Below are 14,516 nucleotides of genomic sequence, written 5' to 3'. Positions count from 1 at the left end.
CCCCCCCCCCCCCCTCCCCCGATCGAGTCTTCGTCTCGACGGTGCTTAGCGACGATAAAATAATTCGGCATGGAAATGTATCGAGTAAAAAATAAATATGCTACGAGGGATGCTGAGAGATCGGCGCTCAGTCGTTTGGCGGACGAATTTCAAAGAAGACGGCAAACGCGAGATGATCTCTTGGTGAAAGCGGAAGATTCTTAACGAGGCTTCCTCTTGAAGTTGGAAGAAGACACCGCGCGTAACGTTAACGAGGACATTGGAACGAGTGCGCGATCGAGATAGAATAATCGATATGTTGCGAAAGTGATTTGTGCCTAGACGAGTATGCTTGGGAAGAGGGAACGTGATTACGAGAATTGCCGAATTTCGCGATCTCACGCACTGCGCGAGTGCACTCGGGACTTCGTGCGACATCGAAGGATATATATCGAAACATGAAATCGTTGCCCGCGAAAAAATCGTCAAGCACGGCGAAAGGGAGAAAGGACGATCCTTCGTCCGATTCATCCCTCGTCGTTGCCAACCCCTTCATCCATTCGGAGCGTAGGGGAAACGTGTATCCACAATATATATATATATATACATATATCTTCACTTTTATATCATTAATTTTCTAGGACTCATGTCGGGACTACGTGTCGTTTTTGTATCACACTGTCCTCTGTACGATTCATCGCACCGTGTTGTGTAATTATTAGAAACATGCGCTGTTACTTCCGCGACAACGACGACAACGACGACGACGACGATGACGAATGGCGATGATAATGATGTACTATTGCGACTGCCATAATATCCACGACGACTTTAAAAAGATTACGAGCTGCCCTCGAGACACTGTGATATTTTCTGTTCGTTACTTCCGGCGCTTGATCCCGAAATTATTGAAAGCGAATGTATACGCTAATTGCTGGAGAGACGAAAGTGTTCTCTGAATTCGTTCGTTTCACGAAAGGAATAGTCTCAATTAATTTATGCGCGAATGACGAGCCCGATGATTCGAACGTTTAAAGGAGAGAAATTGTTAAACCGATAAGAAAATTTGTCGTTCAAGGGTGCTTCGTGAAAGTGGAGGGTTAAAAGGGATCAAAAAACGAATTTCTATCGATTCCTCTTAATTTGCCTATCTATCGAGAAGTTCCGCTTTGAGGGAAGGCCAGCGATTTTTCATTAAAATCATTGGAACTGAAAGACAGGAAAAGGAATGACTTGCCTTTACAAGTCGCGGTATGTAACAGTGCGTTTAACGATCGAAGTATAGCGATCTCTCGTATCGAAGATCTCAAATTGGGCATCGACCAACTGCATTAAATTAATGTCAAAAAAAAAAAAAAAAAGAAAATTACATCAGAATTAGCTATCGATTAGCCGCAATCTCGATGACGTTCGCGAGCACGTCGAACTCATACGGTGCCTCTCGATCACCAGTATATTCACGAACCAATCAACCATATTTTATCTCATAAAACGCAGGGTACATTACAGCACACTTTCCCGCTTCGGCCTAATGGACATATCGGTTCTTTAACTACTTTTGTTAAATATTCTTACAATGCATTATCGAGTCCTTCGAATCAACGAATGAAGAAATCGGCGTTAAATCTCCGTCCGGCCAAATTAGACTTCGAAAATACAGTTTGCAGATATTTTGATTGGAAGTTTTGATAGATGAAAACACTGATAGAAAATTGTGTCTCGGTGAATTTGTTTTTACTTATAATGTAGCGTATAAAACCCACAGCGCTGATTGCTCCAGCAATATTACAGTAATGTTCTAGTAATATTACCATGCAAACATTACTGCGAGTTCTGTACTGTATATAGATAATGTAATGAACGAAAAATGTTACAGGCACAAGACTAAAAAAATAATAGTTTTTAAACTATGGTGTATCAAATAAGTATAAAACTTGTGCTTTAATACCTTGTAAACTATATCTCAAAAACCATCTCCTAATAAGCAAGAAACATTTTAAAATACTTCAGCAACACATTACAACGTTTCTACAACATTGCTGAGATGTTCCAAAATGTTTTTTTGTGCACCAAGCCATTATTCATTCTTGTATCTATGACATCTTTTGTTTACCATACTATAAACTATACTATATATGGAAGTTAACTTATTTCAGTGAGGCTCAATTTTCTATATATTTTTTTATATTATTATTAGTGCAGCAGTCCTTAAATTTATAAAAAATAAGTAAAATACAATTCGACTTTTCCGTGATAATAAAAAAACTCGTTATTAAAGATCCTTTCATAAGTACGGAAGAATTTTTTCAAAATTTTATACACAGTCCAGGATACAATATAAAAGTCTATACTGAAGTTCAAAGGAGTGCTTCCTTAAGTTGTTGACGAAAGATGCAAAATTTCATATGGTCGACGAAAGTTTAAATGAAAATTCTAAACGCGGAAATATTATTCCTCGAAAAATACACGAGCGGGAAACAGAGATTTGTCGAAAGTTCATTTTCCTTTTTCAAAGGTCTTTCAAATTATTAGTCTTCAAAATTGGTCTAGAATTTTAATTTCAACTTCTGTATGAATTTACGATACGCAATCGACATCGCGATCGCCGATCGCGTTTTATCGCGACAGAAATCGACACCTCGGCCGAATCGGGAAAATCAATAACAGCAGCCAGTCTGCGCAGAGGCATGCCTTTTCTTATTCCGTCATTGATCTTTCTTCCTCTCCTTCCACCTTGTTATCGATCTTTTTAATGGAAGAGTGCAGGCGATTCGATATTTCGGAATATTCCGAGGGAGATAATGATCCCTCCCTACGTGCTGTACATACGTGTGTATATATCTTGTATACTTCTATCGTAACATGAGAGACGTCGCTGAACCACACAGCAAGTGTATGATAATCCTGTATAACCGGAAATATTATATATAGTGTACTTCGTTTCCAGCTAAAGTAGCATTATCGACGAGTGACAAAACGAGTGACAAAACGAGGACAGACATATATCTCCACCACTCATTGCCGTTCCAAATCCTGAAAAAGAAAACACCGCGATGGAGATACCGACGTCGATCGAGCATCGTGACTCTTTCGGGAAGCTCTCTCTCTCTTTCGCGATAGTATGAACCAACGAAATCGACGACGATCATATCCCGCATGTGTGCTTATATCTTTTGCCGTTTTACGTTGCATTGATTATATTTTAATAGGAAAAGTATAGTTTTACAACTGTTGTAAGATTCTTTAATATGATTAATTTGATATTTAGTTATCCATTTAGAGGAACTAAGGGAAAGACTGATCATACTCTCTAATTCTTTGAAGTGAAATCTCTAAAGAGTGAAAATTGAATCAGTCTTGAAAAAGACTCAATTTTCAGTCGTTAAGAGTGAGATACACTTTAAAAGTGTTAGAGTATGCAAAATAGAATAGAGAAGTTATAATAGTATCATAAAGACATCATCATGACCTTATTTGTGACTTACAAATTGATTTTTAAGTAATAAATGACATCATGATGACATTATGATACCATTATAATATATATCTTTATGATTTGATTATGACTTTTATGACTATGTTCTACCTGGGAAACAAACATTTCGTAGATCTATAGATCTTCGGATATAAATCCGTGAGCACTGAAAGACTTTTCCTACCGTTTCATAATTACTAATAGCGACAAATGGATCCAATTATTCGAGCGCTAATAATGATGCTAAATAAATACCTCGCGTTAGCTTGATATATCCATCGGATTATCCTGTAAAAATCGAAAGAAACCCGCTATTTACCTTGCGAATCACAAATCATCGAAATTATAGATTAATCTAAATTCTCTTTAAATCTTATTTTGTTCTATTCGTCTGAATTCCTCTTACACGGTTAAATAAGTTCATCGAACAAAGTTATCAGGATCGTAAGGATTTCTCCTTATTTCGTATCGGCCACTAAAGTTTTCTTTCACGAAAGAAAAAATTATTATCTAATCGCAAGTGTAAATAATATGAATGATGTTAAAAAAAATAAGGAAGGCTTGATTTTTTATTTCGATGATTAGAATTTCAATTCTGTACGGAATAAATTTTCGGTGGTTCCTTTCAGAACAGTTCAACTTGCGGTTTCGAATGTCGCGACGTAAACGCAATATAATATCTAGGATAGAGACACTAATCGAATGAGAAAAACATGATCCAGACGGAATCACATGCTAAACGTCATTGTATGATATCATTCGAACGAGAAAACCAAAGAAGTTTTTAATTATAAGCTGTCCAAAACATACAGAATCAATGAGAAAGGCAATAAAGCTATATTGAACTGAAAAAAAAAAAAAGATATGATAAAGTAGATCTCCTTGCATTACGAGTATTATCAGAGAATTCAGAATACTATATTAATTATTGATAAAGCTAGGATAGAGGCGTATATATACATATATATAGAAACTATTTATAGCTACTAGACGATAGTAGCACGGCGTAAACACTCAACAATTTAATTAATATAATTGGAAACTTCACTGAATACACACAGGCGAACATAAACTCTCTCTCTCTCTCTCTCCTTCTATCACCTCTGCGATGACCGATAATTATGTCGTGGGAACTGCGAATATTATATATACCGTCATTATTATCTCCATCTCGAAATTATCGTAAAGTGATACTCAAGCGGAACAAGTTATTATATGACATCAAAATGACGTCAAAATGTCTCTAAAATAATTAATACTTAAATTAAACTTTTTAATCAGTTACGATTTAACGTCATTTTAACATTACTATTATTCTGCTTGAGTATTAAACACGTATCCAGGAAACAATTAATTCGAACCGCTCGAATCAAGTCTTGAAGATCCTCGAACTCGACGCGAATCTTTGCGTTATAGCTGCTAGATGATAAACAAAAAAATTCCGAGAGCGCGTTCGGTATTCTCGTAGCCGTAAAACTATTCGATCCATTTGTGTTTTGCGACAACCTTCTTTCGATCACCACCTCACCGAGAAAAGGCATGCTGCGATATGTGTTCACGAAAGACAGATCACATTGGCACCAAAAACAATATATCATTTACACGCGCGGTAATTTTTACCCTCGAGATGCAGTATGCCGTATATACATATATACATATATATATAAATCAACGCAAGATTTGTAAATTAAGAAAGGCGCTTTCCGTCTGCGCATATACGTAGCATCATATTACTTTCATGTCGAGAGAACGTCAGCGGAAAGGCCTTTCTTAGCCCTTCTTACCAGCGAAAAGTATTCACTTGTCTGTAATTGACCCACGTATAATACTATAAACAAATAATTCGTTTCTAAAAAGATTGTAATAACATATACATATATGCATATATTATAAAAGCGACTACTTTTTAAACGCGAAGACCTATAATAATGTATTTCGCACTCGTCACAACTTTGATAAGAAGATAAGCAATGATCGCATCAGTGATTTCGAGTCAATGATACATTATTGAAACTCATTGAACATTAGCCTTCAAGAAAACAAAATAAAAGAGAGAAAAAAGTAAGGTAAAACGAGAAATTTCGAACAGTCCAGCAAAATAAGTGATTACAATAATGATTTGTAAAATAAGTTCACTGCCACTCAACGACTTGCGCCCCTTAGGAGAGCGCCAATATTCCAAGATGTGAATGTGTACAGTTATGTGAAAAGTATATTATAATACAACGTAATTATATTTACATATGATACTAATTAGCATTATGTAAAACTAAATAGTATATAATAACACTGAGAGAGTGTATATGATACATACGTAGGATATAGGAAACAAGAAATAAAAAGAATACACATTGATTGCAGCTACTTCAAGGAAAAAAAAAACGTTTACGCGCCCGCTCATTTGTATATTACGATATTAAAAGTTAGCACTAAACATCACTTCTCTCCGCTGAACGATAATCAAGTTCGATTATACTTTCCTTTCGTCGTCTCGCTTCTACAATGGGAAAAAAAGGGGCGTCTATTTTTACTGTGTAATATTATAAGTTCGTTGGAATTCAAAGCGTCACTATTAACAGATATCTAACGAGAAATCTAGTCGTACATTTAATCAGCTTTCTATCTTGAGCACGATCGGCAGTGCCGCGTGATATGACGTATGTATATTGTTTCGAATTAATGTACCGTCTGATATTTTACAATTTTTCTCTCATAGAACGCGCGATGTTTTGTGCGATTTACATTTATTAAGTGTTATGTAATTGAATTCTTTTTATAAAAGCCCTTACATTCTCTGTGAAAATGTTTTACTTGCCTCGTCACCATCTCCTAAAAGAAACCTCTTATTATATAATAGTATCGCGAGATCAATTAACATGTGTTGAAATAGAGAAAAGTATTTTATTCACAATTCTATTATTTTAGTATATATATCATACAATATTCCAACTAATAAATGCATGAAGGAAAAATATAAGTATCAAATGTTATTACGCTTTATTACTGTACATTACAATCGATAAAGTACTTGCGATTGATTATTATTATTTATCTAAAACACGAGCTTCGAGAAACTTGTATTTTATGGTTTGCACTCCTGATGATAAGGCTCCAAAGTTCGGAAGTCTCTCCAAGTCGGAGGAAGCGCACTGTGCAAATACAAGCTGCAGCGTTTGCACGGTTCGCTGAACAAATTGATTAAACTATGAAACCATGTCTGAAAACAAAAGAGAACGTAATAACAATCGTAAATACAGCACATTTGGAATCCTTAGTTAACGGATGAAAAGATGGTATCTACATAACTAGATTTAGTAGTATATGAATAAAAACAATGCATTAATCAACATTAGTCAACAGCAATCTAATTAAAAATAATCTTGCTAATTTTTATAATAGAGAGAGTATTAATAAAATTAATACGTCATGCTTTTGTTTTAATCAATTTTGTTATTCGTTTCATTAATGCTATTATTCGTCACTTATCATTATTACTGTCTTAAAGTTTAAGAATCAATTTTTCCTTGTTTATCAAATGTTAAACGAGAACAAATAATACTCATAATTTGTGAGCGTGAATTAGATCGTGGTCAGTGAATACACAAAATTTCTTTCAATTAGACTGCTATAAGTTAATGCTAATGATGATTATTTCTTTTATTTTACAATATACAAGTACACAATTATTAACAAATGCAATTATTAATGAAATGTTAATTACCATAAATGATCGCACTGCTAACTCGGGTAACGTAGGCGAGTAGAAATGCAACATTGCGGCATGCGCGTTTTCCGTTACTTTGCGAAAGACCTTATGTCTAGATTCCGTCCATAGGTCCATCGTTTCACCATAACCCTTGACTACTACCCGCTCGATCATCAATCCCTTAAACGCTATCACTGCTTTTAGGACGTGTCCCAGTGTAACATGTAATACTGCATTCGATGCAAACGGACGAGACACGGATACCGTCATGTCATTGAATAGTCGATCAAACGTTGATATCATAGAGTCAACTTGCCTGTATATGTTAAAACTGATTAAGTCCATGCCCTGAGACACAGCGTTATTTTTACCTAAAGATCTTACAATAGAATCTGACCATGAACAATTTTGTCAAGAGTGAGAAAGAAGGGTATATATACTGTCTTTTTATGTTATCTTATTCTAATTTATACTATTTTACTCATTCTAACTTACTAAAGTGGACAAAAACGATGATCCAACAATTTTTATTTCATGACCAAATTCAAGGTTCATCACTTTTACTTTTACCATTACCATTAATTATGTGTTGTGAGAATTAATCACAATAACTTACGTCTGAGGTACATTGTGATTGCTGGTTTGATATCTTCCCCTTTTTGTTCTACTTGAACTTGTGTAAGATCTCTTTAGTGAGTTTTGGCTGAGCAAGGACTGAGCAACGTTACTATATTCATGAATCTTATCTGTCCATTTATAACTGTTAACGAGTGTGCTATACAACGCTTGTCTTTCTTGTGTGGTCTCTTGACTGAGGTAAGTTGTGCTGGCTAAATTGAAAGGACCGGGTGGTGGATTTAAACTACTTATCGCCTGTTCTACGTCTCTGTAATGTTTTAAAATAGCAAAAATTAATTTGTTTCTTACAGCATCCTATATAGAGCTAAGATTCTCAAACACTTACCTCAAGTTAACATTTACAGTGGTCAACAGTTCCTGTAACTCAAACAAATACTTGGATTCTTTATTCTCCTCCCCATGTTCTGCCCGTAAGCCATTTCCAAGAGAATCAAACACTTGCCCGACGTTGGACCGGAGTACTTTGATAGCGGTCAATGCCGTCTGCAGCTGCTCCATGCTCACACCTGCTAAAATATTACATTTATTTTGCAATATTTCATGTTTTTAAATAAATTAAAGAATCTACAGTATAATATTTTTAAGTTTTTGATTCAAATATCCAAACTTGACAAAAGCATATATTACAAACTGTGCATTGTATTATATCTACTGATAAACCAGTAACAGGTGAATATATAGCTTGCTATTTTATTTCAGTTTTTCTAATATCAGAAATTTTAGAAAATATATAAGCCATAAATTATAGTGTCATGGATCTGTCTTTTATTTCTACACTAGAACTTTCTTTCTTGCTTTACAATGGTAAGATACACTCCAATTCTGTTGTATTTCTGTTGCAATATTAAGGTTCTATCGATATAAAATTAATTTTAATCATGATTAAATTAATTTTTTATCTTTTTCTAGTGCTAAGAATTTCTAAGAATTCTAAGTCAAGATAAAAATTAATCTTACACTGGTGAAACCATTCTTAGATTTAAAAAATAAAGAGTAAATTGAATCGATGTTAAAGTTAATCATAAGAGTGATAGAATCGTACCTATGGATGATGAATTATAATAGCAGAAATCAAGTTCGAAAAGAAGACAGTAAATTTGCTATAAAATCTTGATAGCTGATACAACACAATAGCTAACTAAGTACTCAATATTTTGAGTGATCTAATATTTTATAAGTAATAATGTAAAAATCGTTAAAAGGACCTGTAAAGGCATAGAATACCTCGTTCAGTTCAAATTTTGATAAAAATACACTCATTTGACGCGTTTTTGTACGGAACGAACGAATCTGGCAATAAAAAGTGCCGCTATGCCCTCCGAACCGAAATATTAAGCGTTAAAGTTGACGACTGTTGAGGTTAGAAAATCTGTCATACCGACTACATGTAGCGCTATAAATTCATGATCTGTGATCTCTTGCGCATGCGTTTCACTAAAATAGAGAGTGCACGAAATTTAAAATCAAATTAAAAAATTAATTAGTTACTCGTGCAATGTTTTTATTATACGTAGTTTTATTCTAAATCAAGAAGACTAGAACCAGGAGAGTAAACTCGGTCAAATATCGGTAGAGGAGGTAGACTAAAAAGTGACGGCGGATAACTTCCCCCACTCTTGCGCTTCATTAGTCCTCTCTGTCGCTCTGATAGTCGTTTTCAATTCGTGACTGCGCATGTCAAACAAACACTAGGGCCGGTATTCATAGTTGTTCTTATATTTAAAACTGCCTTAAGTAACGTCTTAAGATGCCCTCTAGATTCATAGTTAAAAAATAAGGCGATACTGAACTTGCACCACGAAGTAGGAGAGAAGGAGACCGAACTTAATACAATTAGATGTGATAAATTAACTTACTAGTCAGTAAGCAACACAAGCTGACAGCAACACATGTGTCATCAATAGGTTATGGTAGAGACCTTTAGGGGCTCTAGGTTATGGTACATGTCGCAAGCTGAAAAAGTGGTCCTGATTCGTTACCCCTAATTGGGAGGGAGTCCGCTGAAAGGAATGGATTCTTATAGAAGCCTAGAAAACAGAGATGCGACATTGCGTCGGTTGGGTTAGGTAACCACCGCCACAGATTATTACCCCAGCCAATCAGAATCACCCATAGTCACGTGACGAGTTGGCGAGTCTCTCTTTTTAGGGTTTCTACGTACGACGAAAATCGGATGCAGTATGCTAGAAATCGGTCTGAGATCTCGATTCGAGACAAAGTTACTAGATCTCGGATCGTGGACACAGGCAACGCGGATAAATATCTCAAACAGAAGTCTCGTAAGCTTGTGTCCACTATGCTAGAAATTGGTCCGAGTTCTCAATTATTCTCGATCTGAGAAAAAGTTACTAAAACTCAAATCGTGGACACAGGCAACTCGGATGAATATCTCAAAAGAAGCATCGTACAACAAAAATGCATCCTGTCCCATTTTTCCGTAGCTCCTTCATTTTATTCAATTCCTTTACCAACATTATATTTAATAACTAGTCAATGTTGGTAACATGAGATATTGGTAGATAGTCATAACCTATAAATAAAGCAGTTTACGAAAGTTGAAGACGCCTTTAAAAAAAACTTTAAAATAAAAAAAGGTTTACGAAGGATTCTCTAATCTCCTATATCTTTGGTAAGCAAGAATAAATAAATTAAATTGACAGAATGAAATTTATGGATTCTTGTAGTAAAATTAAAATAATAAAATGTAAATAAAAATAATTAAAGTATAACAATATATTTCTGCATTAAAAAATTAATTATCAATTTTTAGGAAAATATGGATAGAGATAATGTTCGAACTTTGTTGTTATTGTATCAACAACATCCATGTTTGTATGTTGTGAAATCTATATGGATTTTCACAATCGTATAAAAAGAGAAAAGGCTTTACAAATAATATGTGATCAGTATACAGAAATAACAAAACAACCACTAACAATAGAAATTGTAAAAAAGAAGATCAACAATTTAAGATCACAATATTTAGATTATGTCAATAAAATTAAACAATCAAAAGCAAGCGGTGCATCAACTGATGAGATTTATAAACCTACCTGGTGGTTATATGAGGATATGAAATTTCTTGATCCTTATATTGCACAGAGAAGAGGAGAATCTTCTATAACAGAAAAAGTGAGCAGAAAAAATACTTGAAAGTTACAAAAATATTATAATTAAATAAATAATAATTGAAAAATAATGATAATTTGTAGTTTTCTAAGCATGAATCGGAATGTTCAACAATAAACGAATTAATAAATGAAGATGATACGGACAATTTACAGCTATTGGATGTACATAATGTTGTAAAAGATAAAGAATATGATAAAGGTAAGAATGATAGACTTTATATTTTATAATGTTTTAATGTATAATTTTATAATATTTATATCATGTGCATGTATATGTATACGTGTATGTGTTTGTGTGTATGTGCGCGCGCGCACGTGTGTGTGCGTGCGTGTATGTGCGTGCGTGCGTGTGTGTAAGAAATATAATTTTGATTTATATTTCTAATTATTATTTTTATTTGTTTTAAATAGAAAATATCTGTGAAAATATTCATTCATCCTCTTCAATGAGTAGTATCTCATCACAATCACGTACTGCAACATTCGCTAAAAGAAAAAAATCTGAATTAGCAAAAACTAATTCCTTTGATGTTACAAACAATTTTTGGTCAAAGGCTTCAACTGCAATTGAATCGATAAGTCAAAATAAAGAAGCAGAAGACGGCTTGAAACATTGGATTTTATATGTAGAGGACGAGTTACGTAAGATTAAAAATTTGAAAAAATTAAAAGGTTTGCAAAGAAATATTATCACATTAATCGATGATGCAGATAGTGATTAAACAATATACTATTTTTATATTGTCCTATCTGTTTTATTATTGTTCATATAAGTTTTATTATTTAGTAAGTAATATTCATAAAGTGAGTGATAAATAATTATTTTATTAGTATAGTAAGTAACGTACGTAAGAGTTTGATACAAAATTATTTTATTACTATAATAACGTACGTAAGTTTATGATACAAAATTATTTTATTACTATAGTAACGTACGAATGAGTATGTAATACAAAATTATTTTATTATTATAGTAACGTATGAGTATGTGATAAATTATTTTCTTACCTTTTAGTAACTTAAATTCTTGTTATTCAACTCTTCTTCCAACTCTTCCAATATTCTTAAAATGTGATTTGAAAAAAAAAAACGATTTTTTTTATGTGATGAATAGTTAAAGATAACTATTAACATTATAATTTTTATTTCCTTATGTCGAATATGCTGTGAATATTTAAAATTAAAATAAGTAGCAGAATATAAGTGATTATTTATGATGTTATAGTTATTTGTTATAAAATACAAAATATAATGTAATTGTTACAAAATAAACAATAAATGGTTGAAGTTTGGAACATTTTTAGAACGATTTTTTTTAAACAATTTCCCCCATTTCTCCTTTTGCACAGAGACACTTCCGCATGCCAGACAACAAATAAAAAACACCCCGATGGAATACACGCGTTGGAAAACAGCTTTATGGACGAAAAACCACTCTTGAGCGGGGTTTATAAAGACTAATGTTTTTTTTTAAGAGTGAGAGAGAATAAAATATTGTTTCTTTTTAAACATTTTTAATACTTCAAATTTTGCTTTATACCGTATTATATTAATAAAATAACATATTTAGAACATATTATAAACATCTTATTATGATTATGCTTGCTTTTTGCAATTTTATATTTATAACATTAGCCTTACATATTTTAATAGTAATGTCAAAAAACATAAAGATATACATCAAGATACTGCTTTTGACTATAATATAAATTACAAAATGAGATGTTAAATTTATACAACAAATAATATACAATCTTTTAAATACAATATAAATAAAATTATAACGTCATACTTGAAGCATTTGTAATATTAATATATTGTTTTAAAAATATGTATCATACGTAACGGTTGTTTTTCATTCACAAAATAGAAAAAGCATTCAACAGTATTAAAAGACAGTATTAAAATAATAAATATAATATAGAGTATATAATATTTTGACTCTTATATGCCCTTTATAAGATTTTTGTATTAAATCATAGCTTCTTGCCATTCAACTCTTCCAACAGTATTAAAATATTGTTTAAAAACATCACGAACATAAATTGCGTTTCTATTGGGTCTTATGTTTACAATTTCTAAATTACGTAACTGTACATTATTATTTCTCCAAATAGCAGGTATTACGGTTCTATTTTCTAAATCTTCAATATCTACAGCTCCTTGTAAAAAAGTATTATTTTCTTTACTAATGTAATTATGTAAAGCGCAGCAAGCAAGTGTTATATTTTGAACTGATTCAACAGATAAATATATTTGTGTTAGAAGAACGCGAAATCTGTTAGCTAATATGCCAAAAGCATTTTCAACTACTCTCCTACCTCTACTTAGTCTATAATTAAATATTCGCTCATCATGAGGCAAGTTGCGTGATGGATAAGGTTTTAATATGTGATTCTGCAACGGAAAAGCTGCATCAGCTAAAATAACAAAAGGAACAGGCTGATTCATACCGGGTAATAATTTATCTTTTGGCACATTTAATAGATTTTGTGGATGATTTATATATTTTGCCAAATCACTTTCACGAAAAACACCTCCATCACTTACTCTGCCATTAACACCAACGTTGACATATATAAATTGATAGTGAGCATTAACTAATGCTAATAAAACAATACTGTTTGTACCTTTATAATTATGGTACAATGATCCTTGACTGAGAGGAACTTTAAATTCAATATGTCTGCCATCCATTGCACCAATGCAGTTAGGCACATTCCATTGTTGCAAATAATGGTCAGCAACATGATTCCATTCTTCTTCGGTATCTGGAGTCTAAAATATGTATAAAATATGTATATGTAAATGTATATGTGTATGTATTATGTATATTACTTAAAAAAAGTTAAAAAGTTGACCTTTAAAAATAATTTAGTTAAGTTAAAATTTGATGCATTTAAAATTAACTGAGTTAAGTTAAAAGTTATTAACTTTTTAACTTTTTTTTAACTTTTAACGTTTTAACTAGTTACTACTCAACCCCGGTTATGTATATAAATATTATTCTAAATATTCACAGCATATTCGATACAAAGAAATAAAAATTATAATTTTAATAAATAAAGTTACCTTTAAATATTCATCTTTCAGTACTTCATAAATGACTCTAACTGTTTCAGGGATGATACGTGATAAAGTACAAGCCGGTACTCTTGTTGCAAATTCCATGCTGCGAAAAGATTCTCCAGTAGCTAAGAATCTTAGAGTCAAGGATAGTCTTTGAATTGGCGGAATGCACTTTCGCATAACTGTATCTTGTCTTTGAATAAATGGAGAAACTTTAACCAACAAATTACTGAATAATTTCAAATCCATTCTGAAGAATCTACAAAAAGATTCTATATCTTCATTGACAAGTTCATTGAGTGCTAAGTGAACAGATCCTCTTAATTCGAATTCTCTTCGTATAATCCATTCTCTTGTCCACCACCTCCGTTGTCGATATCGTAATTGTTGCAGTTCTTGTTCTTCTTGTTGTTCTACATACACAGCAAAAGCTGCAAGAGTCAGCAACCTTTTTAATTTTGTCTTTCTCGCTGAGTTATTCATATTCCAATTGACCCTGTGAATAATCAAAATAAAT

At 32.8% G+C, this 14,516-nt stretch overlaps 2 protein-coding genes across 5 annotated transcripts; one reads left to right on the top strand and one right to left on the bottom strand.

The window, feature by feature from the left end:
* Positions 1–6,536: 6,536 nt before the first annotated feature.
* MED27 (mediator complex subunit 27) lies at positions 6,537–9,239 on the bottom strand. 4 transcript variants are annotated; one of them, XM_018546618.1, is made up of 5 exons: positions 9,005–9,239; positions 8,125–8,305; positions 7,777–8,046; positions 7,176–7,476; positions 6,537–6,671 (listed from the first exon to the last, which is right to left on the bottom strand). In XM_018546618.1, the coding sequence occupies exons 1-5, from the start codon at positions 9,057–9,059 to the stop codon at positions 6,537–6,539; spliced, it is 942 nt and encodes a 313-aa protein (XP_018402120.1). In that variant the 5' UTR covers positions 9,060–9,239. The 4 variants fall into 4 exon arrangements, with proteins under 4 accessions (XP_018402120.1, XP_018402122.1, XP_018402121.1 ...); XM_018546620.1 differs by having other exon boundaries at positions 9,024–9,239; XM_018546619.1 differs by having other exon boundaries at positions 8,125–8,308; positions 9,024–9,075.
* A 1,410-nt stretch (positions 9,240–10,649) lies between these two features.
* Positions 10,650–11,652, top strand: LOC108779238 (uncharacterized). The gene is made up of 3 exons (XM_018546610.1): positions 10,650–10,931; positions 11,012–11,129; positions 11,342–11,652. The coding sequence occupies exons 1-3, from the start codon at positions 10,650–10,652 to the stop codon at positions 11,650–11,652; spliced, it is 711 nt and encodes a 236-aa protein (XP_018402112.1).
* Positions 11,653–14,516: the final 2,864 nt, after the last annotated feature.

The sequence above is a fragment of the Cyphomyrmex costatus genome, unplaced genomic scaffold (assembly GCF_001594065.2).
Source record: "Cyphomyrmex costatus isolate MS0001 unplaced genomic scaffold, Ccosl1.0 scaffold567, whole genome shotgun sequence".
Taxonomy (NCBI): domain Eukaryota; kingdom Metazoa; phylum Arthropoda; class Insecta; order Hymenoptera; family Formicidae; genus Cyphomyrmex; species Cyphomyrmex costatus.
Note: the sequence above shows the minus strand (reverse complement) of the source record. Positions and strands in the feature narration are given on the sequence as shown.

What these genes read in the sequence shown, in the direction of transcription:
- MED27 (XM_018546618.1), bottom strand. Translation starts at nt 9,059, where the DNA reads ATGAGTGTATTTTTATCAAAATTTGAACTGAACGAGGTATTCTATGCC. An exon ending in ACTGTAAATGTTAACTTGAG is followed by an intron (nt 8,047 to 8,124) that starts GTAAGTGTTTGA and finishes AAAACATTACAG; the next exon opens with AGACGTAGAACAGGCGATAA. An exon ending in AATCACAATGTACCTCAGAC is followed by an intron (nt 7,477 to 7,776) that starts GTAAGTTATTGT and finishes TAACATATACAG; the next exon opens with GCAAGTTGACTCTATGATAT.
- LOC108779238 (XM_018546610.1), top strand. Translation starts at nt 10,650, where the DNA reads ATGGATTTTCACAATCGTATAAAAAGAGAAAAGGCTTTACAAATAATA. An exon ending in AATCTTCTATAACAGAAAAA is followed by an intron (nt 10,932 to 11,011) that starts GTGAGCAGAAAA and finishes GATAATTTGTAG; the next exon opens with TTTTCTAAGCATGAATCGGA. An exon ending in AGATAAAGAATATGATAAAG is followed by an intron (nt 11,130 to 11,341) that starts GTAAGAATGATA and finishes TGTTTTAAATAG; the next exon opens with AAAATATCTGTGAAAATATT.